Genomic DNA, 26,245 nt, shown 5'->3' with positions numbered 1-26,245 from the left:
TCAAAAAGGATACAATGATTTAAAAGGGGAAAAAAACACTTGGAAGCAAAACAGTAACAAACTAAAAGATATTTCAGGGAGAAAATGGAATTTTCTAAAGAACGGAATTTTCAGTGGGAAATCTTTACTCATCATCTCAAGGCAGGACAGGGAGCAAAGCTGTCAGCAGCACCTGCCTGGAAGGGTAGGCAAAATTGCTTTCAGCCCACTTGCTTTCTCCACTCTGTAATGATGTGGTTGAGCCCATCTGGGAAGAATACACTCTTCAGCTGAAGCCAGAGGCATACAAACTTCATTTCTGTCCCTCTTCCTACACTTGTCACTTCAATCCATCTACATGGACAGTAGGTTGGCAGGTGGTTTGGTTACTTTAAGCAGCTCCCAGTGTCAGGAGCAAGTTTTTTGCTGAAGCCTAATTCAGTAAGATCAGAAAAGGCTGCATCACCAGAGAAGAAACATCAGACAGAAGGCAGGCAAATCCTCTTAGCTGAGGGGCCTGATAATGTATGAAAGCAAAGCCCTTTGCTCAGTTCCCTAATAACTGTGCTAATTAGGATGTTCATATGAACCTGTGTGTTGAGGCTAAGTGTGAAATATTCAGCTGCTGAAGACCCTTACTTGCACAAGAAAAAAGACTTCCTTCTCTGCAGGAAGCAGGCCTGCTGCAAAGCCCTCCACACTGGCACAGCCAGGGGCCTCCAGCACCTAAAGGAATCCCAGAGGCTATGGAACATATGATCCAGACAGCTGAATTATCTCATTTGTTGAAAGAAGAAAAATAGCAATTCTAAAGCACTCTAAACCAGGCCCTTTATGCCTGGGGCCTTTTTAGTCTATTAAAATGTAATTTCTTTGCACTGTAAAACCATGTTGAACACTTTTCTTTGAAATTAAATAGGAATTTTGCTTTTAAATTATTAACTCAGGCAGCAGAAAAGGATCGATGTAGTGTTTTGTGATTAAAATGTGCTAAAACTAAAAACCTGCATATTGCTATGACCTATCAGGCATCAGGCATCCTAATCTTTAACACATAAGAAACCAGTGCCCCTTTTACAGGGCACACACAAAATTTATGAGCAGTAGCATGAATAGATGTTCTATTTTATTATAACAGTTTAACGACAGATAATTCTTGATGAAAGAAATAGAAAATTAGATGCTTGTCAAAAATAAGTATTTTAGTTTAGATTGGTTTTAATTGTTTTAATAAAAGTATCTATGAAGTCTTAGCAGACTGGGATCTGTGCTCCCATCTAGGCTGCACCCATCTGAGCAATATGGCAAATGGCAATGATACCATGGGGTTACTTCTTGGGTCCTCAAGGACATTTCAATGCAGAACCTTTAGAAAGCAAGAGAATCCAGCCTAGTTTGGATTGAGTGACTGGACTGTGGAGCTTGCACTTAGTTTGGTGTATTCCACACAGAGCCTTCTTCACAGCACATAGGAGCTTTAGAGGTGGACAATGTAAGCTTCAGTTATCCATTCTGTTTCACTGTCTGTGCATTTTCCTCTGGATAAAGGGAGTGATTTACTCATCAGATTCCACAAAAGTCAGTATAATATTTATTTACCACAAGTTTATCACTTTTACATTGGAATCCTGTCAGTTTCACAGGTGTGAGAAAAATGATCGCTATTAGTTTAATCATTATGACTTACTGTGTAGAACCAAAATTTGACAATAGGTGCATTATAGAATTCATAGATCTTTGTTCCAATTGGAAGGCTCGGTTGTTTTTTCTTTCCATTCTCTTCATCCCCTTTTCGGGAGCCTGTATCTGCATTTGCGTCCTGGAAGATCAAAGTTGTCAGGTTTCATTAATACAAAGCAGCAAAAATAGTGCTTTTCCTGAACTACAGCCCCAGCCAACTGTTAACCATGCAGGGATTCCCCTGAGCAACAGATGTCTTTTTAAAAGTATATAAATAGAATTCTGTAAATCTGGAACTACACAGGCACTTCCCGTGCCCTGAGAATCCAGTCTATCCTCTCCCATAATTCTTCACTGAGTTTATTCCCCAGAGGCAGTTGAGATTTTCACCTGAGTGAGCTACAGCATAATCAGAAAAGTCAGGAAAATGAGCAGTCCTGAGATATTAGAACGTTCTAATGATCTCAATTACTGACCGCATTTTCCTCCTCTTTCTCTTTGCCTTCCTCATTTTCCTTTGATGTCTGATAGGAGTAGTCATCATAACTGCGATATTCCAGGAAAAGGATGGTGGGAGGGAAGAGAATTCCCATTATAACCTGTGAACAAGAAAGAATTCAACTCAACATTTGTTTATATTATGGATTTTGTAATAAGGTAGGTCCCAACCCAACATTTATTTTGTATAGTATTCAAGAATTTCTGCCATCCTCAAGCCTATAGAAATGAGTAAGTACTTAAGAAGCATTGGCAATAAGGTATTTCATGAAATATGGTGTCCTGGAAAGCCTCCCATCTCCACAAATACCCTGCAATTAAGAAATTGTGCTCCAAAATTAGTGTGCAGAGAAATGCCATGGAATGGACACAGTGGTGGTTAGAAGAGATTTGTTACTGGAGTTACTTCAGACACCTACTATCATTAGTTTTAATAGTTAAAAAAACTATGAAAGGTAAAAGAATCTTTGCAGATAGCCCTGGGAAAATTCTCTTACTATATGAGATTGCTTAGATACAGAAACACAAGCCAAAGTACAGAAAAGGAGCAGAGAACAGAAGGCAGGTAATGAAACTAGAACAAACATCAGGAGGTTGATTAATTCTTTGGAGAAAAGAAAGGAAAGTAATGAACTGATTTGGGAAGCACCATGATGCAATCTGAAAGGTAGATTCAGTTCCCTGAAGATTTTAAACAGGTTTAAGAGGGCGATATGGGAAAGTGGAAATATACTGAGAATGGCAGAGGTAGTGCAATGTGTATGTCAGCAAACTTGGGAATCTGACCTGGGAAAACAGATAGAGCACTTTGTCAGTAAGGGGGATTTAAGGAAATAAGGAGGTGAGCAGGATGGGTCTCCATATGGGTGACAGCAACTGCATAACTCAACAAAGAAAGGATTCTATTCTCATGAAAACACACAAGCAAACACTGCTCTGCTTCCTTAGCGTTCACTCACTTGTTTTCTCTTCTGTGAGAGCCCACTCACACTACTTGTTTTTTTTGTAAATCAAACAATTAGGAAATATTAAAATTAGTAGGAGAGACTGCATCATCAAATCACAGAAGCAGGAAATAAAGATCACATGGTTTCACACAGTGCAACTGCACAGATTTCACTCTTTTTTTAACACTGAGTCTCAACTGGTAAGGCATTAAGCAATTTAAGAAGCATGCATCCACATATGGTTTATTCTGTCTCTATTCCCATTGCATGGACCCCTAATGGAAATATTTTTGCTTGTCTACAACTGATTTTTAATAGGAGTATGCTCTCAATTAACAAATCTCATGCTTTATTGAAAGCCACAATTTGTCTCGGATTCCAATCATGCTAAGTGTTTTATGGAGTTATATTTTCCTTTGTCATGGCATAATATTCCTTAGGTATCCTGAAATTAGAAACTAAAGAAATTAGCTTTAAAACGGATACGTTCTTAAAACACCTCTAAGTAAGTGACTTTTGCTGTGCAAACACCTTGTGTAAAAAAGTGCTGCATCCAACAAGTTCTCTTTGGAAATGTTGCAGAACAGGAATACCTTCAGGCCGGGGTTTTTCCGCATGCGCAGCCGCCCCATCCACATGTCTGTCAGCAGCATCTGGCTGCAGGTGTGAGCAATGAAGTCCCTGTGTTTAGCTGCCACAGCCAACTTCAGGCAGGTAGAATTACTCCAGTTTTTCAGTTCATATGTCAGCAGTTTCATGGCAATCTGCTCATCATGTTTATAGGACTGATCCAAGAGTTCAACAGCCAGCTGGCCAAAATCTCTGGAACAAGATAAGATCAGTGAAGCTACACTGAGAAATCCCTCTGCTTTGGGGTTTTAGCTCTGTTCACTGGGCATCATGTTTATCCACAGACATGTATCCACACGAACAACTAATCTCAAGCTTAATTTGGGGCAGTCTACAAAAGTTCCAAACAAACTGTTAGTGAGCAGAGGGAATTTGCTTAGATCAGTAACATCTTGAAGGCAGTTTAGTTAAATCATCAGATACTCCTTAATTTCTGGGAGTAAATTCTAAAAATAACTTTGTGAAATAAAACTAGCTAGTTTTACAGGGAGAAGCTCAAGAAAGAATGCATTCTGTCAGAAAAAAGGCAAGTTTTCTCCTTGCTAGTGTTGCCATGAGATCCAGAGACCATTTTTTTCCTTGTCTGTAGTTGATAAATTGGCTCCAAATGGCATTCTGTGAAACTACATCTAGAAATTATTGTACTGAACTAAAAGTAAAGTTTCTCACCAAGCTAGATATAAAATCTGCTCTGCATCTACTAACTTTGAGTTGTTGTCCAGATCCTGAGAGATGTCATCCACCAGCTCACTCTCTGAAGACTCATGGGCCATAGACTTGTAGAGTTTACAAGCCACAAGTGCCTTGGCCATGGATTCCTCCCCTCGTTGCCAAAGGAACAGGGCCATCTTCTGCCGTTTCATGAGCACAGCCCACACCATCAGCTCATGAAAGGGGTACTGAAAGCGGCTGACTTCTGGGTCATCCACATCAATATCAATCTCTTCCTCTTTTTTCTTCTTTTTCTTCTTCCCTTTGGTGAGAGGCTCATCATCCTGGGAAGAAAAATTGTTCCCATCAGCTTTTAACAGCTCACCTGACAACAGCACCATGCATGGAACAAGTGCTGAGAGGACACATTAACACTCAACGTTCTAACCTGGTTTTGCTGTTTGCTACCATGAATGCAATAGGACAGAGCATGCACTGGGCAAGCACACACAGACTCAGATTTTGTGCAGGGTGCTGTTCCTTGTACACATAATTACAAGTCACCCATTCTGGAAAAGTGCAGTAGAGCCCCCTGGTACTGAAGGCATCCCTTCACACTGCATTGTACACAGAGCCCTACTTCATGTGGAATTGCACAGGCTGGTCTGCAACAAATTAATATTTACTGAATTCCTCTGCAGTGTCTGTGGGACTCTAACAAAGCTGAATTCCCTACAGATAGGCTCCACTGTCATTTCTGATTCCACATGCCTGTTTCTATCCCTGCAGAGCAGTGCTGCACATCTTCCAGGTACCAGAGCACTTTTCTGACTGACGTGCAGGCCATGGCAACATGCAAAAGGCAAAGACAGGCACACAGCAGCCTTAAGAACAGCAAGATACCAAAGGTAGTCTTCACCTTGGAATAAGCAATCTCCTCCTATGTATGCAGTGCACCTGGAAGGTATTAAGTATCCCATTTCTTAAAGGGATAGGGAGGATAGGCCATTACTACAGGAACCAACATTGAAGTAACTGAAGGGAAGTAGTGACAAGTAGTGAAGCAGGATCCTGAAGGGAGAAAAGGCATGATTGGGAAAATCAGGGTTTAAAAAATGTAGGAAGAACATTGCATATATAAGACAGAGCTCATCATCACTGTAGACCTTGAGTCCAATCTCAGAAGTGGATTGCAAGTAAAAGAAATTGCTATTCTACAAAATCAGTTCTCGTTCAAGCAAGCTCAGCATTATGCACTTTTTTTCAACAAAATGTGAATTTAAATCCAAATTCAGAATTCAACCTCCCACACCATTTCCAAAGATGATTCTTCAGCTCAGCAACTGAGCATGTACTTCTCCTTGAGCAGTTTTAACAACTGCAAGTGGTGACCTCTGTCCTCTATGGAAAATTCAGGGTCATTGATTGCACAAAGTATTTACCACTTCTGAAGCACAAGACAAAATCTCAATCAAGGACAAAAAATTAGGTCCTCTACACCCTAGGAAAATCAAATAAAAACAAAAGGGTATTGTACCAGGAAATGTTTTGATAAAACCAGTATTTTAAACAAATCCAGCTTACCTCCATTCCCAGTAGTTTAAGAGCTTTTGGCTGAATATTAAAAAAAAGAAAAAAAAAAATCAGACGGGAGGAAAATTTCAAAGACCAAACAATACCAAGCAAACCCATTTTCATTTACAAATGTACAACATTTATTATGAAAATTACTGTTACAAATAATTGTACCAATAGTGCTGCAATCAGTTACTCTTTATTTAAATTGCATTTGCAGGAATGCAATGGGTTCAGAAATATCTATCCTGCACTAAAAGGAAAGATTTTGATTCAGACTGAAGAGTTACATGAATCATTTGATAAATAATGCTTTGAGAATTAAAATCACCACATGGTCACAAAAGCCAAAAAAACCCCCAAAAGTGCTTCTAAGCACACTACAGTTAGGAATACTTGGATTGTAAACTACTGGAATAGGAGGAAATTCACCTCCAGATCAGTGTATTCACCACGTCTCATGTTCTCACATCCTTTAACACAGACGTCTTACAACGTTCTTATATAACTTCACTCTTGGAGTTTCAACTTCTACCTTGCAGCACTTCTTTAGAATTTAATATGCAGTGTTTCACAAAAACAAAGGAACAGAGTATTACTTATTTTTTACCACCACCACAATGGCCACATTTGGAATTAATTCATTCTTACCCTTTTTGGTCCAAATAAATTATTATAAAGAGTCCGAAAGCTTTTCCGAGTATAGTTGCAGCGATAGGCTCCACCCATGAGATATTCCAGGACAAGACCAATATCTATTAGGCTGATATGATAATCTGGTGGAAGATTTCCCTAACAAAAAAACCCACAACTTAATAAGGATTTAGGATAAGAAAACATGACACAGATTAAATTGCCTGGCTAGACATACGTCACAATTACATTGGAACATGGGTATTATTTATAGCCACTGGGTTCAGTCTTTGAACATTTGTATGAAATTAACTGATTCACATAATGAAAATTTTTGGGGTCATAGATTTTTGGTTTTGTTGTTGGCAGAATTCATATTTCTGAACAAATTTTAATTTGATTTACTCACATTTGAGTGTCCATACAAGTTTATGTTGTTTACAAGGGTTATATTAATGAAATTAAGAAACTCTGTACTAATTATCATTCATCCAGTATAAAAGCATGACAATTTCATGGTGACTATCCCTGATAACCATACTTCATATACTTTTTTTTTATGGAAACCTATATTTCATCATATTATCTACAGCTGACACTCCAATGCAGACCATGATTAATGTGCAGCCCAGAATCAAAGCAAAAGGCAAACTCTAATTTTGGCAGTTACAGCTAAAACTGGATAATTGTATTGACTCCACTGGAATAAAAATGGTGCTCCATTGTGCAAGCTACATCCTACAGCAATGACTGGTTCTACATCACCACTGAGCAGCTGCTATGATGGAACAACCACAGCCTAAGGAAGCACATCACCTCCAGGTTAACCCAACTGAATCCCCGGGACTGCCGCTGAGGGAGGGAGCATGGAAATGCAATGGAAAAGAGGAGAGGCAGACAGAGAGACAGACAGACAGGATGCAGAGGAACATTAGTGACACTCACAGTGACAACACTGAATGAGAAAAGAGTTAAGCTGTGAAGCAGATGAATATGAATTATACATTAACACAGTACTGCATAATCCCCACATCTGAACCTCCCTGGAAGAACAGGGAGTTTTCCTTGCAGAAATTAATACAGGCAATTTAATGTAGCTGAATTTTACTGAATGAAAGCTTCAAAACCTCTAAGAGAGAAAATACAACAAATCTCACAATGACCCTCCCTACTCACATACAATGAACAAATTTTCATGTAATGGAAACAAATGAGTAACAAATTTAGGACAGAAGAGATTTTCTCCCAGGAAAAAAAGTTGGACTAGTGGGAGAAAAGTAACTGGAAAACACACAAGGAAACAAACAAAATGCAAGAAATTCTGCAGTCATGAGTGAGGCTTCCAGTTAACCTAGCAGGCCTTTCCTTCCACTCCTCCCCTCTAATGCTGCATTGGGAGCTTCTTGTAGAGAAGAAACAGCATCAACCTAAATCTCAAATGCCATATTACACTATAGGAGGTCAAATTCAGTTAACTCCTTAGTTTTTAAATTACTAGCACTTCCATATCCAATTCAGACTGATGGCACTGTTTGCCACAGGGAGACATTTAACTTTTCTTAACAGCTGCCATCTAATTTCAAATGCCTGCTTGGCCCATGCTATGCTTGCTTTTACTGTTGATTCACATGGCTAATGCAATCACAAATGGAACACTGCTTACCTTTTTCACATCTCTGACTAGCAAATGCAGTGTATTTGGTGGACCCAGTCTCTGAAACAAAAATAATTCATGGTCCATTAGAGCTTCAGTTCTTCAGATTTTTTGCAAACATGAACACAGTTAATGATCTGGCACCTTAAGCAGAACTTTGGACAACAGCTGTGTGCCATCACACCCCAGAAGGGTGAAAAGAAGGAACTGGGCTACAGTGGCAAACACCTTTCTATCAAGAGCTATGTAATATCCCTTTTTTTTAAACCCTTCTGTGGTGATTCAAGTCACATACACAGTGGTAAAATACCACAGGGCTTTCTAGTATTTCTGCTCACTCACAGTGTTATACAGCTCCTCCAGGCGAGGAATAGTCAGGAAGTGCTGCATGTTCACTCCATTCTCAATGAGCAGTTTCACAAAGTCCACTCGATCCAGGACCAGTGCATCCAGCATAGCCTGCTCCAGAGAGTTCACCTGAATTGTAGGGTGGAGAATGGGAGACCACATGAGTACAAATGAGTTGGCTGGGCAGCAGCCACAGCCATTTTCACTACTTAGGATATGGACTGAGTTCCCACAAATGTTGAGTACTCTGTAAGTAAAAATGAATTTAGAAAGTAACATTTTAACCACATGAAGTGAGTAGAGAGAGCAGAGATTTCCAAACCTTTAGCAATACAACTGTAGCTTTCAGTCTTTAAACATGGATCTTTCAGTAATTTTGTTCAGTATTTTTAACTAAACCAGGCATACCATGCTTGACACATTATGTCAAAAAGGGATTTACTTGCTCAGCATATTAGGAACAAGTTAAACTAACACATTCACAGAAGGAAGATGTTCACTGGTGGCCTTATTTCCTTCTGACAAGTGCAAGGAAGAAGATGCTACAGCTCAGTACTGACTTGCACTGTTGAGATATGGCTGCATGTGGTGCACATGGGATGTGAGAGGGATTCTTGGCTCAAACACCAAACAGCATTCCTGCAGAATCTACAGCTGATCTTGTGCAAATGTGAAAAAAACATTCTACAGAATGAAAGTGTGTATCTTCCTTCTGTCTTTGTACCTCAGAATGAAAAAAAAAAGATCTTCAGCAGTTTTTTATACAAATACTTTCATCTTACCCAGTTCAGGAGTTCAAGTTTTCTTGGGTCTGTTTCTTCTTCTGGTTCTTCTTTTGCTTTTCCTCCCTTTTTCTTTCCTTTTCCTTTCCCTCTGCCTGCTTTAGTCTGAGGTGCTGGAGATTTCTTTTCCTTCTCAGGAGCTGTACCATCAGGAGCTGTAAGGCTTCCTAAAGGCTGTATTTATAATGCATTAAAGTATTAGAAATCTAATTGATCTTACAGTAACTATTTAACTGAGTACACTCCTACCAGCTCATCCCCCAGTCACCACTTCTCACACTTAATCAACTAAAAATGGTAATTTCTCTAAGTTTAAAGGCCTTTCTACATAGTCACAGCTTTACCCTTTTTTAAAAGCTGTTGAGTCTAACTTTGTAACTCTGAAAGTCAAGGCAGTGAAGGAGATTGAGTGAGGAAGACTTCTCTTGGAAAATAAAATCAGTGTGAGAGGACTGGGACACTTCAGGTCCTTTGCTCTTCCTGAAACCAATAGTTGTGAAAAGAAATAGCAACAAGAGCTGAACAGAAAGAGCCTAAGAGGAATGCTGCATGATGCCAAACAGCATCCATACTGCAGAGCAGAGAGGAGAGGACAGGGAGCCACTCACTGGTTCATTTCTGTTCTGCAGACAGTATTCCTGTTTATACCTCTCAAGAAACATTCATTCAGCTGAAGTCCTTCCCCTTTCCAACCTGTCTGCCCAGGGCAGTGGCACACATGCACCACACTTTGGAGGCTTAACTTGCTCCAGATAATGCTTAGGTTACATAAACTGCACAGAGAAGAAAACTGGATTGATGCTCTCCTTATGACACTTTGGCGTAATTCAGCATCAGATGGTTCACTCAGCAAAGCAAAAAGCATCAACACAGTGAGACATGAAAATAGCTTAAATAAAGGATTTTAGTTACACAGGTGATCTGCAGTATTTCACCATTGCTGCCAGTGCAGTATCAAAACCCAAGGTGCAAATACTGCACAACTTCATTTAAACTAGTGACAAACAAAGAAAACTTTGTCTTACTGGCCAGTGGTGTCCAAAGACAAAGATTTGGCTGCGTGCAATGTCTACACGATTCCAGGCCAAAGCCAGGCTGAGCTGGTCTGGAGCAGATGCATTGGTACCTGAAGAGAAACACACAGGTTTCATATTTCACACGTGATGAAACAAGGCTGGACAACCTTCTGCAATAACTAGACAACAGCAGCCTGGCTCCACATCATACTACCATTAGAATAATTTTGACACGGTGGATTCATCCAATCAAATTATAGCATCTTCCATTTAACCCTATAATCCTGATTTCCGAAGGATTAATGAGATGGTCTCCCTTTTTTTAAAAGTTTCCATATTGACTTTTATTCTGATGCTAAAGACACACGTTTAACTCTTCTTAAAGACCCCTCTCAGCTCCTCTGGCTGATACTGTACATAAAAGTATAAATCTGGGACTCCAGAGATTCTGTATAGAGCCTGTATCCACTACTGTATACCCACAGACAGAAAACAGTTGTCTCAGCACGAAGAGTGAATGTCAGACAGTGCACAGGGATGTCCTCTTGGGATGCTGCTGTGCAGCCTTCCTGAGTGCCTGGAACACTCACCTTTGAGGAGAGCAGTGAGGATGGACATCTCAATGTCGTGCTGTCCTTCCGAGCCCATGCGGAACACGGTGATCTAAAACCCAACACACCAAATCACAGCTCAGGAAAGAGACACTGAACATGTGGATAGAAAATGGAGCAGAATGGTGCTGCTTCATTATTTCCTACAATTTAAGATTTTTCAAAAAGTACAGTTCCACTAAATTCTTCTTTGAAATTCAGTTTTCACAGAAGTGTTTAATTAAATTCTCTCAGTGAAGTTATCCTAAAATATTCCTGCATTGGTGAACATGACAAACTTGAGGAAAATCTACACCAAACCCATGTATTCTAAAAAGTGGTGACAAAACTGCCACGCAAAACTGATTGTTTCCTGATGATTCTATTACTTCCTAGTAGTAATGGAAATGGAAATGCTAGTTACCCAAGATAATTATCATAGCATCCTTTTTATTGATGATAAAATTCAAATACCTATTAGCTGCAGAATGACAATGACACCTGACAATCAAAAAGGCAGGACCAAGTAAAAACAAAGCAATTATTTTTAGTCACATTTGCTTAGTTCAGTCCATTGCAATTCAATGATTTTAAAAATAGTAATTAATGTTATGCTTAGCCATTTAACTACATATTAGATGACTAATAATTCAAAAGCAGAATAACCAAATATTCTATGTTAACAAACTTAATACCAAATGCAGACCAAAAAACCTCAAATGCTTCGTTTTCCAAAAGCAACTATTCACATTAACTACTGAGGATAGCAATTTTCTCAACAGTTAGAATATATTTTGCAGGATTACAAAGATATATGACATTAGAAAAGGAACTATGGGAAAAATATTACTAATTAACAAGAACAGACAAAACTATCAACAGAAAACCATAACCATAAGTCTGCTTGGGTTTCACAGCCAGTGTCTGAATTTTGCTAAGTAAACCAGGTGTGCTCTGATGCATATTTTAAACTCAAAACAGTCTGACTAAAGCAGCTGTGGGCTCTCCTCTTTTCTCAAACCAATTTTTTAGGAAGGCTGATTCTCTTTTCAGTCAGCTTATCAGAGTCATGTTTACCATCAACTTTACATCCAGTGAAGGTGTATGTATGGAACCCATCTTGGCATCATATTTACAAAACTTCACAGGAAGAATTATTCAAACACTCAGGGATTCATTCTGCCTGCAGGGACACAGTGAATGCAATTTCAATACACTTCTTCAAGACCACAGATGTGAATGTCAAAGGTTTTCTTTTCCTGAGCACACTTTTCTCTGCAGCTGGGATGTGGGAGACAGGCAGGAGCCTGAGTGAGGGCTGCAGCACACACGGCAGACCTGCAGCAAACCAGGAGCAAGGAAGTGGGGTATCTTCAGGAACACAATGCTTCAGTTTCTCTTGACAAGCCTGCCAAGGCCCTTTCCCTGGAATAAAAGGCTGTTAAGGAGTAACTATGTCAGAAAACAAAAACTGTGTTGATGCACTCTGAATGCTTTTTGCTCCTAGAAACCCTTTCTTCAATTATCCTTCCTCCCCTTTTGACACTGGATCCTGGGTTTAGTACATTTCTCTTGGTGTCTTATTCTGCCTTGCTGAAGTCTGTGGAAAAAGAGACCTATCAATTTACACAGGAGAAGCATCTGAAATTTGGTTTTGGGACTTTCCAGAAGATGTAATCCCTTCTTGGCCTATGTTTATGCATGAATGTGTACATTTAATGCAGCTACATGGGGGGAAAAAAAGCTTAAACTATAACCCTTGAAAATGGCACTTAAAAGTACTCTACAAAGTTTGGTCACAGAAATCACCTTTGTGAACTACTTTTAGGATACTTACAAGTTCTTTTTTTTTCATGCACTCCATAAGAATGACAAACAGCTGGTGAGCTTGATTCCTGTTGTAGTTAAAGGTTTTCTGGATGGTAACTAGAAGCTGGTCCCTAAGGGATTCATTTATTATCCTAAATGAAAAATGAGACATAAAAGAAGACATTGCCAGAATGAATATATATTCAGAAGGTCTACTGTTTAAGAAACTATGATATCCAGGTATTCTTCTTATATATCATAGATACAATTCTGTTAATGTTCAATCTTCAGGATTTTATCATTAGGCCTTACAGGACCCCTACCTTTGCTTCTAAATGCTCCAAGTCCCTTTGCATATAGCTAAAAACCCCCAAACACTTCACACTTCTGATATGTCACCTTGGTTATGGTCTTAAACAGAGGACTGAACTTGCTAATGCATCTGAAACCTCATAATACCCAACTGAGAAACAAATGAACAATCCAAAAGATAATTAAAGAAATTAGATTGAAAACATTCTAGAAAGGTCAGGAATGTTTCCTCTCCCAAAGCATTACAAAACAGCCCTTCAATCTTCATCCATTTCCTAATAAAACACATGTGTTTTCAGATTATGCCAAACATTACCAGCAGGTGCCTGAGAGATGTAGTAAAATTCAAAATTCACTGTGAGAAAATGATTGGACTGACAAAAAATTCTCATTATAGATCTGCCTTACTAAATGAACACATTTATCATAATTATTGGAGAAGAAAATTGGACACTGCATCATGCACTGTCACTGGGAAGGAAAGTCATGCAGTGAGCACATCTCTGAGAGACTGATCCTGATAAACTCTTTCAATTACTTATGAGCTGATAGGAAGAATGAATAAGAAAAAAAAAAGGCAAGCCAAGTTTGATCTAAACTAAGGATGCTTGTTACACAGAAAGGAAAGTTGCTGAATCATAAATACTGTTGGTGCAATTAAATATGTGCTATGTCTAAACACCAACAAAATCCAGCATAAGAGCTGCTCTCCTAATTCAGCAAATAACATCCACACTGCTTGCAACATTACTTGTCTGCTTAATATTTAATCCAAGCTAAGCTTCAACTTCAGGAAATAGATTCTATCTTCAGAGGCAGGTATGCCACAACCTAATTAAGACAATATACAAGGTGCTTGCCTGGAAGGCAAAAGCAAGAGAATGAAGGAAGCCCAACATTTCCACAGCCGGTCTGGCACTCTTGGACAATGAAATTCATTCACACAACACAGCAGAATCAGGCAGTACAAATTTTGCAAATCCATGCACTGATTAACCTCAGCCCTGGCCTGAAGAAAAGAGTTACTCCTGGGAACCTGTCCTTGCTTCTACCATGCTCGATCCAGCACCAAGTACAGTGCAGCAGACCCTGATGGAGCTTGTAAAACAGTGTGCTGTGCTGAGAGCAAGCTCATTTCAAAGGACCATAACATGCCTTCAAAGTGGTAATAACTTCTACTCACTGACTTCAGGGCTAAGACCAAACGGGCAACAAAATCTGACTGACAGCAGAATGCCTCTGCTAGCAGCATTTTGTCCTTGAGGGTTTTTTTTTGATGAAGCTCTATGAAAGCAAAACATACAGTCCTACACAGCTTTGGTGAAGATCTTGAACCCTTACCCTCCTTCCTCTGAGTACTTGTGTGCAAATGACAGGATGTCTGACGCTCGCCCGCTGCCATCGCAGATCACCACCGGGAGAGGGGGGTCTTCCCGCAGACACTCCAAGACAATGGAGATCACATTGGGACCTCCTTCTACTATGAGCCCAACTACAGGAACACCTTGCCCCAGTCCTGTAAAAACCAGAACAGAAACAAGAAAAAAAAAGTGTCACGGAAATTTAGTTTAAGAAATTGAGATAAGTGGATGTGATTTCTGTGTTAGAGCACCACTTCCAACCAGAGCCCTTAGGAAAAATGATGGCCATTTTGTGGCCAAGGTGAGGAAAAACATCCATATGCTGTTCCCCAAGCCCAAAAGGAAAAGAGTAAGATGTCTCTCTGCCCTTGCTTTTGTATCAGCTCCATGCTGGTAACTCATCCACTCAGTGTTGGTGGATGTTTGTAACCTCTCTCGCCAGACACCAGGTACAGACAAAGCAGCTAACATGACTGCTTCATCACCTTCACTGTTACTTGGATGGCTCCCAGCCTTTGATGCTTTACCTCTTCATTGGTTACCTAGGGAAGTCTTCAGTGAGGTGACACACCTATGCTTATTCCTAAGACAAAAAAATGGAATTAGTGTTTTTATCATGAGGCTGAAATGGCTGGCCGATGGAAGAGACGACAGCTGAGCATCCCTTTGCTGTCCCTGCCTCACTGTGATCTCCAGGCATAGGATGACAAAGGGAAGCCCACAGGTCACATGGTCTCAGTAGCCTTGGTCACAAGAAACTTGGGGAAATGAAGGACAAAACATTACCTGAATGCTGACTAATTCCACTATCATAAGCATTTGAATTCAGTTCTTAACCTGCGAAATGACCAGCGCTTTATAAAGATGCACTTTTTTGTTTGGCTGAGAACGCGTGAAAGAGTTCATGTTTTCAATCTTGATTCCTCTCTGCAGAACAGGAACACCATGCACAGTGACAGGAGAAGCTTCCTGACATCCTCCTGTCAGTACACCCCAGCTCTGATAGGGAGGGGTCACAGAGCACGGGCTGGCCTGTGTGTCCATGAAATCTTTAGTGATTCCTCCTGAGATTTCCAGCAGAGGTGCCTGTGCTTGGAGTGATTAAGAAGAAACAAAACAACTCCCTGTATGTTGTAACTAGCAGGTGTACTGCAGCCCTTCACAGAACAGGCTTCTATGTGTATTCCCAGCTTTGCCCTTTTCATGACAAAAACTACCAAACACTACCTAAACCAGAGTTGATATCCCCAAGCCCCAGGGGAATTAAAAGGAATGACACAGAACATCCTGTCTCTAGGCCCTGAGTTCCTGACCTTCCAAGCCAATGCTCCTTTTCACAACCTTCCAGCTCTGCCAGCACTTCTGCAGAAGACAAAGATGACAAAAGCAGGCTGAACTGTTTCCATCCGTGGGCAGCAGCACCTGGCACTGCCTCCATGCTCAAAGGCAAGGGGCAGCGTTTTCCTGAGCTGTTTCTTAGGCTCACCACAGGCACAGGGCAGCACTCAGAGAATTCCCAGAACATTTGGATACCTCATGGCTGATCCCTAATTGCACCTTTTGGCTTTACCTGCCACTCTAATTGAGTTTTCTGCTCTACCCATGTGAGCACTTTGACCCTATAAGGAACTTCTGTGGAGTTCAATACAATTGCCATTCTGGATGTTTCTTTTTTCTCATTTTTACAGGCTTATACAGTTTACAGGGGTACTAGTAAGAGGTAAGAAAAGCAACTGGTAGAACTCGTGTAGATTCTCCAGTAGCTCTTAACCCATGTGTGAATTGAAAGACTATTAACATTTTTTGGACCATTTTTAATTAGAGTTGTGGAGTTATTTTTAAATAGTTTATATATTTTCTATTTCACCTTTAAAAATTGATATTTTACATGTTAGGGAATATATATATTTTAAAAGAATTATTTTCTAAATAACGATGAGAAAAATTCTAGAAAATTATTTTTAAGAGGTCATAATAGCTGGAAGAAATTTTAAACTGCACAAAACTCTAAATATGAAAGCATTAAGGTGAAATTACCTTAATCGTTTTTAAAAATCAAAATGCCTGCAAAGTTTATCAGGAAGACCAAAGAATTTTGAGTGTGATATTTCAAATGAAATAAATAAAATGCTGATGTGGACATTCAGAATCAGAAATCACTAAGCTGCACAGGATTCCTGTGAACAGGAACTGTAAAAAATCCCCTCATTCTGTGTGTTTACTGATGCTTATGAATTCTAGCCTAGAAGTGCACAAATTCTTTGCATTTCCTTTTCCTTAGATTCTCACTGCTTTGAAGCTTCTCCTCACTATGCTTTGCCAATTTTTCCTCATCTCTTTATGCAGTCCTTACTCCGTGGTTTTTCTGCCCAGTTCGACATGGGCTCTTTCACCATTTATCAAACAGCACATGTTCTAGTCCAGTCACACAGTCCTGAGCACATTTCCACTGGAAAGAGCTGGAAGAAGCCTTTAATTTCCACACTTTCAAGTACTTCAAGCCCTTCTTCCCCCCCTCAAGGCATTATGGTCACAGCTTGCCCCACTCATACTTACGTGTGTTAATCTTCTGGAGGGAAATGTGTTTTTCCAGCTGACGCCGTAACTTGACTTCAGCTCCATATTTACCTAATGTTCCATTGTCTGCCAGAATGAAGTGGGTGTGGGAACTGTTCAGCACAGAGAGCTTACTTAAAGGGTTTGACATTGTTTGGTAAACTCGTGTTACCTGCGTGTCAAGAGGAGAGATGCACCTAGATTAGAACGAAGAATCAAATGGGAAAATGCCCCACACCACCCCACAGGGGCACACTCAGAGTCTTCTGAGGAAACAAACCAAGCAAACCTCTATAAAAACCAGAGGAGAATTAGAAAAGAAGTTTGCTTTTACATTCCAAATCTGTTCTCCTGACAGCACTGTTTTCTTTGGAGGATGACAGTCAGATTTTGCACTCCCCTGCATGTTCCCCTAAGCTCATTACCATGCCCTCTTTGTTCACACACTGTGCTGTTACATAATCCTCTTAGTGCATTAGAAAATACATTCTCATTTGGAGTTCCTGGTAATTCATATGGCACTCCAGAGTGCCCACCTATGATAAATGCCAGCCTTGCACACACAATAAGGCCCTTATGTGATTTACAGAAGGCTCAGAGTGCCACACTGAAGTTAGGATGTAAAACTGTCACCACAGAGAGGTCTTTACTAATGAAAGCAATGGAAACCTCACCAATTCCATATTTACTTTGAGGTCATTCATGACAACCTGAGAAATACACTTAAACAACAGGTTTTCTCAAGAAATTGTTCAATTTCACCTTCTAGGCCTGCTTTAGAAATGGAAAAAAGTAGTGTTTCAGAAATATTAACAATGTATTTTTCACACAGCTGTTTCCTTAAACACTTACATCTTTTCCTATTAGATCCTCCTTGTTTTCTACAATGCCCCACGGTGCAATTCCTATGGCACATATTCGTCCTCTGGATTTGGAAGAATGATCTTTCAAGGCATCTCCCACATGACGAATGACACCTATAGATACAATGAATTTAATGCATTTTTGCCGCTTTGTAGTGATCACTAAACAGAATTTTCTTCTTGCCTCTCAGGGAGCTACTGAGGTTCTTTCACTACTAAACTGGTACTGGTACTTTATAGTAGAACATGCAATGCAGACAACCATGATTTTATTTTGTAATGGTTGTGTTGGAAGTCCCAGGACCTTCTCACATCACTGTGCTGAATTCAGTGAAGACTGTGGAAGACTTACCCCGTTACCAACTTGCCACTGTGTAATCTGTACCCTTGTCTGAGGTATGTTATTCATTGGACACAAGCCATGATAGCAGGAAATAAACTTTCAATAAAAAAAGATCTTTGTACAAAAAAACCACACCAAAGCTAAATTTGGGGTAGGAAACTTCTTAACCCCAAGGATAACCAAGCACTACAAGAAGTGTATTAGAACTAGTGGAAGATTCCTTCTACTGAAACCAAGGCTGAAATTTGTTTTCAGGGGAAACACCGAGTAATGCAAATCAATACTGACCCAGGAAAATCTTATGGTCTGGGCTGGGTAGGAGATTAACACAAATGATTACAATGCTCCTTTTTTGGTCTAGTGGGTAATGACTCATTCATGTAGACTTAAAACTTCTGCCTGTGGGAAAGACTAGTGAATGAACATCACTGAATTCTTAAGTAAACTAAACGTGATGGCAATTGCTTACCTGTACTAACACCACCAGTGAAAATCCAAGCTCCTGTGGTCATGGCAGCCTTTATCAGACCTTTTCCAAACACTTGCTTTAATTTTGGTTGCATTTCAAAGTTCTGGAGGCCTCCATGGACAGATATTAAGAGTTTGGGCAGTTCCAGTTGCCAGTCTTTCACCATGAGATGCAGCAGAGAATCTGGTTTAGTGTCATACGACACACGGATGTACTGCAAAGAGCAACGTGTAATGCTGTCACTCAACCTGTTCTGAAAAATTCTCTGAGCAAAGAATGGTTACTGATTGCCCTTCATCCTGAAGAGAGAGTTTTGCAATTTTCAAACAAAGAAACAAACCTAAGTTTGGATTTCTTCAGAAGTGAGGAAAAACAAAGAGAATTTTTGCAGAAGTTTGAACTGCTGTTACTTTTACTGCTAAGAAAACTCAAGAGTCTGCTGAACACCAGATGAATAAATACCTTAGAGTACCCTATGTCCCTTACCATGGCCTTATTTGAATGTCCTCCTCCCTGGAATTCCAGGTTTCCATAGGCATCTGTTGGGTATGCTTGGGTGTGTTTACTGACAGACCATTTCTCTGGCTGAGCTTCCACTTGCTTAGTTTCTTCTTCATTTTTATTAGCTGTTATACTTGGAGGAGGTGGAATATGTTGGTTAATGAGCTGGCCACAGCAGCACCTGGAGGTTAAAATTAAATTTTGAAGTGACTTTGATTACAGTATCTTTGAAATACAAAAAAATAAATCGGAAATTAGATTTTCAACTGCCCAAGATGAATAATAGAAAACACCTCTCACACACATATATGGGCCAGAATTAACAGGCTTCAGTGGTTTTTAACATGCAAAGACAAAAAAATTCACTTCCCTTGTGTTATGCACTGGAAAGTTGTTCTAGGTAAAAAGCCAGGCAAGAAGGAAGAATGCAGAACAGGAGCACTGACCTTCTGTTTCTTACCTAGAGGTGACATGTTGCATGTGACATTAACTGTTCTGTTTGTTATCCACACAAGCTGGACCACAATATGCAGCTAGCCCATGGAGTGATATTAATATTTAGACTAAGAACTCAAATCCTCATGTCTGCTATTGTCATTGGTAACATCACACCAACTGTGAAGGATGGCACCACATTACTGCATCCTTGCTTTCAGAATTCAGTATGAATCTATTAAGGTTTGCAAAGCTAGGAGTTAACAACTCACTGCCTCCCTGCTCCCAGCCTTGTCATCTCTGTGTGACATGTCCCATGGCTCTGTGCAGACTAGAGTGCAAGCATGACTTGTGCTTTTGTTCCCCTGTCATCTCCCTTTACAGGCAGTGACTAAACTGGGTTTCACACATCTAAACCCAAACAAAGTTGAGTTTCTCTGGTATGAAGCTTTTCTGTTGAAACAAAAATTTCAAATGTTACCTGGTAGAGTCTTTGTTGTTGGCAATTATATAGATGCATTCTCTTTTAGAAAAGGTCTTCTCTATCCAAGCCTTCTGACCCTTAAAAGAGAGAAAAGGAAAAAAAAAAAAAAAAAAGAAATGTAATGTTATGTTTCTGTGTGGCAGATACAGCAATATTTAGCTTCTATTATCAGCTACTAAATTCATTACATCAGTTTTAAACACCAGATACATCTTCTCATGAAGTGATGTGAATTTCTATGACTTGGATAAAATTTAAACCTCGAATGTGTGTAAAAACCCTTCTGCAGAAAGATGATGGTCTTGAAGTTTCAAGTTCTACCAAAAAATGCACCTGCTCCTTCCTACTGCAGTAAACAGTAAATGGACTCAATGTAGCCCAGAAAATCACCATAAATTGTGAAATAAATAGATAATAGTATTTACTCCAAATAATGCTTTAGTATCATTCTTTGTACACAGAAAGTTCTCCTCAGACTTTCCCTCCATAACTATCTTCTGACATAATTTTTCCGACTGTAAATCAAGTTCCAGTCTTTCCTAAGGCATCTTACTCTGAATGAGATGTGTCTTGGAAGGAGCATTTTTAAATTGAATACCCTGTGACAGTAAAAGCACAAACTCTTTGGGTATCTGTGAAACAGGAGGAAGGAAATGACCTTCAAATTGTGTTGGCCTATTATCCTACTTGTAAACCAATTTTAAAAAGTGAATTCAAAGAAGCCTTTTAACTTTAAAGAAATGAAAAATGTTAAAAAACATTCACAATTTGATGACACTGATACCTTTGCCTTGCTGATAAGAGTTGCCTCTTCTGAGTTTGAATTTGAAACTCTCTTTTCAAGTTGCAAGCAAATGTTGTACGTTTTGCTTTAGTTTGTGCTATGGAAGTGAAATTCAATTTTTGTAGGCACAGAAGCTAAAAATGACACAACAACTTTCAGCTTAACTTAAAAAAAAAAAGTAAAGGGACTTTTCCTAGAGAAAGAGCTAAAACCCTTGCTGATTTTGACTTAAGAAAGTCAGCTGCAGGTCAGCTGCTTTGAGACCAGCCACATTCCAAGTGCTGCACAGGCTCCAGCATGAGGAACAGGGGGTTTCAGAATTCATCTTTCTTTCTCATGCAAGGCAAGGGCTGTCTCTGAAGCTCCTTTGTCTGTTGACTTGTTACTTCTGATCTGGCTTCTTCATTTACTCCACTATGTCTAAAATTATAGGGGACTACTTGAAGTTCTCTCATTGCAAGTAACTGCAAGGAAGTTGCCAAACCAAGCTTCTACTTCATTGAAAATGTGTCTATAATTGCTCAGGTACACAAACATTCACCTCTCTCAGGTGCCTCTGAGGCAGTCTGGGCAGTCAGTGGCCTAGGAGATCCTGCAATTCTGCTCTCTACTCCCATCTTGCCGATTTACCAAGGCAGAACCATCTCTTGTCATTTTAGGAGTTGTCTGGGACCTCACAGCACAAGAGTGAGGAAGAAATAACAACTCATGGACAAAGCTTCCTGTAGCTTACAGCTTTGCTTCCTATAGTTTACAGCTTTACTTGCTTTCTAAATGACAAGACATGTATCTCAGGCATTTAGCATAAAGGGCTTGGTCATGTAGCAAAATAAGAAGGAAAAGAGCATTAAATTTAGTATTGAAAGGCTGTGGGACTTAGTCAGCTTTTCTGTCTTGATGCCACAGATTCCTTCTTCAAATGAAACTAAAGAGCCTTTCTTCCAAAATTATCAAGAAGGTTCTTTTCATACACCTTCTGGTATGGCTTTTACAACATAACAAATTTTAGTAATAGTATTATTTGCAGTGAAGCTTAGAAAATGCTTTCATTCTGTAGCATCAGTGTCCAGTTCTAGAAAAATCCAGAGAAAACATCCCCAACAGCGAGATCCATGAGGCTCTGTAGTATATGGAGGTGGGTGATTAAAGCAAAGAAATGCCATTTACCTGCTCAGAACGAGATGTTGCTACTTCATAGGTATTCAGGCAGTTCAAAATATTCAGAGATCCAAAAATAGTCCACTTGATTTGAATTACAGTAATTTTTCAAAACTAATCCAAAAGCACACAAATGTACATAGTGTACAACTTTACTGCTGTTTTACAACTATGTCCAGTGTTGTTACTTCTCATATACACAATATTAGTTAATGAACTGTAACACTATAAAATGAGCTTAACAGAAACCTGTTACAGAGCTTACATAATTTCTGTACTTCTAAAGTTGTACATATTTAATTTTTAAAATAATTTGGTTTTATTATTTTATATATTCTAAACATATTAACTTCTCCCCCACCTGATTAAAACTTCCAAATTCTGCATGGTCTCTGATAACTCCTTGACTAAGTGACACAAAAGCCCAAATCAATCCCACAGAGCAGGAAACACTTTTCACAATAAAACCCACAACAGATGCTGCACACTTAACTGTTCTGTAGAGAATACTGGAAAATGCAACCCAGAAATATCAAATCAGTTTGGACTGTTACACCATGCCAGTGAATACTGCTTTACATTATTCCTTGTAGCTTACCAAAGCACAGAGATCCTTTTGCTGTTTTGAGCATGTAAAAAAAGTTACTTAACCATTGGATTAAGTCACAGACTTAACATCTGTGTTTGGAAGGAAGCTTTTGCATCTTGGTATCTAAAAGGAGCTCTAGAAACAGCTGAACTCTCAGCTGTGCAGTTGCTCTTAAAACCCATCTCAGAGGAGGTCTTTTATCTACTGCTCCGTTGGAAAAAGCCTTCAGTACTCACCCCCGAACCCCGTTAGCAATCAGTCGCTGCAGGCACTACAGAGGGACAACACATTGTGCTCTACTGGCTTAGTTTTCTGTGCTAATGAGAGGAAGGCAAAAGCAAGCATTACAGACTGGGGAAATAAAAACCTCAGCACATTTGGTCAGCCTTTGAAGTTTCGCTGCTTTTGTCTGTTTAATCTGCTTAACCAAAGCTTCATTATAATCCAGTGCAAATACTTGAGCAGAAACATTTGCTGTCAGAAAATGGGTACTTTCTCCACTCACTTTATACAGATTCTGTACATTTCTCTCTCTGGATTGAAAAGCTCTTGGTCTTTCAAGGAAAAATATAAGTACACATACTGTCTCTTGTGAGTATGAAAAAAAAAAAGTGCAGTTTTTAACAGCCTTGGGATGGATAAATTGCCAAAGGACTATGATAGATCACCTACAGTTTTCAGACCAACAGCCACTGGTGGTTTTCCATACACCTCTGAAGAAAGCAAAAAAAAAAAAAAGCAGATCCCAACTTGTTGACAGTAGTGAAGTTCCAACTTGCTTGTTACTGCAAATCCTGAACGTATTAATTAGAACCTAGTTTTGAAAAAAAAACACATTTCAGATGTTCAGCGGTACATTTGTTGTCCTTTATATAAACTGGCAACAGGTCTCCTAAGCTATGATGAAAAAAACCCCAAACCACTGATAATTCATGTACTTCAGCCTAGAAACCAATATGTTGCTGAGAAACAGCATGAACTAATACTGGATTTATATTATTCCACTGTATGGTTTTGCTAGTTGTCTTTAGCATTATAAAGCTATCCTCCTCAGAAACAAAAGGAAATCACTATAACTGGTTTGTAAATCACAGAGTAACAAAATCAAGACCCTAAACCACTAGTCACCTTGCAAATATAGAAACTAATAAACACAAGAACTAGTTCTAAAAAGACCAGTTATCCTTTGACTATTGCAAATGAATTACACTATTTGCTGAGAAAAAAAGCAACTGATTCATTTTAGCTGCAGCAACTGAAGAGAATTTTCTCTCCCACACACAGATAATTTCAGTTTTCTACTAAATTAACATTAAATTTTACATATTTCACTTCATATATAACCAAGCATTCAGTAAATAAGCACTGAGCCTGAATTTCAAGCTGTACCAAAACAAAGCCTGCAGCCCCGTTTTACTGCAGCTCTATGCAAGAGAAACAGGTGGGCTATGCACCAATAAATACATCCTTGGAGAATCTCCAAGGCGGGAATCCAGACAGGAGAGGAAAGCCACTGGAATGTCATGCTGCAAACTCTAACATGGCATTGTGTCACCAGAAGCTGTGAATTTCAGTAAAGCTACACCCCCGGAGGATGGCACAGCATTTATTGATTGTGATGAATGTAATGACCAGCAAAGGGAGTGGAAGAATTTGGGGAGGGACAGGGGGGCAGGAATGAGGGTCTGTTGTGCCACTGGAGCACACCCAAAGCCCAAGCTCAAGCATGTCTAAAAGCAGGACTGAGCTCTCTGACCCCCAGAGTGCTGCTCCTTGGACAGGGACCCGTGTCCTTGCTCAATGGCTTGGCTTGCTTGAACTGGGGACAGGATGGGCCAGGGCTTGGCCTCACTTTGTATCTGCAGAGCATCTGCTGTCACACAGCTCAGAGGCACCTGGGGAATATGTGCTCCTTCAGGCCTCCAGGTGCTACACTGCACAGAGAGCTGTAAGGAGCTTTCATGGCCTCCAGGCCTCCAGGCCTGAAGGAGCACATATTTCACAGCTGCTGAGAGGTTTTGCCTGGACCAGGCCCAGCTGGTCAGCAGGCATGAGAACAGCAGTGCTGGCTGCATCGATGGAGACTGGACATGCAGACTGTGCCTGCTGCACAAATGCACTGAGGGAGCAGGCAGGCAACCAAACAAATGCATGTCATGAATAATACAGGGTTTGACAGAGCTATTCAGGCTAAGTCAAGCACAGAATAATACAAAAATGGATCTGCCTGGGCGGCAGAGCTTACCTCTGTGGAGTAGTACAAACTACTTTGACCAACACCTTGTTAAGATGTGGACTGATTGTTGTCATTTATGGAAAGATTCATCTGTAGCCCTGTTAACACCATCTGACCAACTTTTCAGGTAATCCTCCATGGCTTACAGTATGCTGCAGAAAAGGTCGCATTACTAGAGAAATCAAATCTCAACTGTGTTGCCCAATCATAAAATTAGAATGCTCTGCAGAATTAAACTGGGATATTTATGCTAGATTTGAGCACAGGGATGTTTGCTTTGATGAGATAGTGAAAGAAAGAAGTAATCTGAATGTGAAATGAAATTCATATCAAGACCATGTGCACTCTTACTTAAAAGAAAGTAAATAAGAACAATAAACAGTTGGGGGAAAAAAGAAGTCATTATATTAGCAGAATCTCTGTTATCTGGAACTTAAGTCCTGACATGAGAACAATTTCTATTTTGTGCTGCCTTTAAATGCAACATCCCAATTACACTATTCATCATCCTTCTTCACTTTGAAAGAAGTTTTTCCAAGTGCCCAACTAATTAATCTTTCAGGTGATTAGTTCTGCCTAGAAATTACATTCCTCCTAATAACAAGGTCTTGCTCAGAGAAAAATCCTCCAAACTATGTGATGTATTTTAATAGCCAACCCTGTAGCCACTCACAAACTGGAAAGATTTTACTGAAAAGTTCTTCATTGCTAAATGAGTACAGGGCATGAAACCATAATGCTGTTTTGAATTTGTGTTATGCCATGAAGAAGAGCCAGAGCCATGAACAATGTCCCCAACTAGAGAATACAGCACCAGCCTATGAATCTACTAAATTTCCAAAACTCTCGTTAGCATGAGTTCTATCAAAAATCTATTTGTAGAACCAAGAACAGCTTTAGAAATTATTAGAATATGAAATACCAAACAGCATCCAAGAGAAAGAGGATCTCTTATATTTTTCACTAACAGTTTAAAGAGTCTTTCAAATAAAATCCTATTTGCTCAAGACAATTCTTATTCTTAGTGATACAGAGAGTTCTGTCAAATTTTATATATGATCTGGAGACAGTCAGCCCACTGTGTTTTTCATATTGTTCAATTTGAACCCATGCTCTTGTAGCAACTTTGTCAGGGAACCACCTGTTCTGCGGAAGAGACTAACACACACCAGGCAGGATGGCAGTGTCTGTAAGCAAGGCAAGAAACGCTGTTATTTCAAATTGAGGCCAGAAATCCCTCCTGCTGTTGGTGTGCAAACCAAAAAATGGTGCTACACTGCACAGAGAGCTGTAAGGAGCTTTCATGGCTTCATTACACTCTGTGTTCCTGGAGAGGCACAGCAAACATCTGCCATAAAAAGA

The 26,245-nt window shown here is 39.7% G+C and overlaps 1 protein-coding gene across 2 annotated transcripts in view; it reads right to left on the bottom strand.

The window, feature by feature from the left end:
- TRPM1 (transient receptor potential cation channel subfamily M member 1) overlaps positions 1-26,245 on the bottom strand; it is a 95,759-nt gene that overhangs the window by 16,534 nt on the left and 52,980 nt on the right. For both annotated transcript variants that reach the window (XM_059858172.1, XM_059858173.1), the window contains exons 5-22: positions 20,114-20,193; positions 19,183-19,378; positions 18,697-18,910; positions 17,874-17,998; positions 17,022-17,193; positions 14,446-14,620; positions 12,821-12,944; positions 10,984-11,056; positions 10,403-10,503; positions 9,378-9,551; positions 8,590-8,724; positions 8,257-8,307; positions 6,612-6,752; positions 5,970-5,999; positions 4,440-4,729; positions 3,698-3,926; positions 2,136-2,258; positions 1,667-1,798 (exon numbers count right to left, since the gene is read on the bottom strand). In XM_059858172.1, the coding sequence (XP_059714155.1) occupies positions 1,667-1,798; positions 2,136-2,258; positions 3,698-3,926; positions 4,440-4,729; positions 5,970-5,999; positions 6,612-6,752; positions 8,257-8,307; positions 8,590-8,724; positions 9,378-9,551; positions 10,403-10,503; positions 10,984-11,056; positions 12,821-12,944; positions 14,446-14,620; positions 17,022-17,193; positions 17,874-17,998; positions 18,697-18,910; positions 19,183-19,378; positions 20,114-20,193 (2,565 nt within the window). The remainder of the gene's footprint in view (positions 1-1,666; positions 1,799-2,135; positions 2,259-3,697; positions 3,927-4,439; positions 4,730-5,969; positions 6,000-6,611; positions 6,753-8,256; positions 8,308-8,589; positions 8,725-9,377; positions 9,552-10,402; positions 10,504-10,983; positions 11,057-12,820; positions 12,945-14,445; positions 14,621-17,021; positions 17,194-17,873; positions 17,999-18,696; positions 18,911-19,182; positions 19,379-20,113; positions 20,194-26,245) is intronic.

This window comes from Haemorhous mexicanus, chromosome 13 (genome assembly GCF_027477595.1).
Source record: "Haemorhous mexicanus isolate bHaeMex1 chromosome 13, bHaeMex1.pri, whole genome shotgun sequence".
In the NCBI taxonomy this organism is placed as follows: domain Eukaryota; kingdom Metazoa; phylum Chordata; class Aves; order Passeriformes; family Fringillidae; genus Haemorhous; species Haemorhous mexicanus.
The sequence above is the reverse complement of the archived record's forward strand: the minus strand, read 5'-3'. Positions and strand labels throughout refer to the sequence as shown.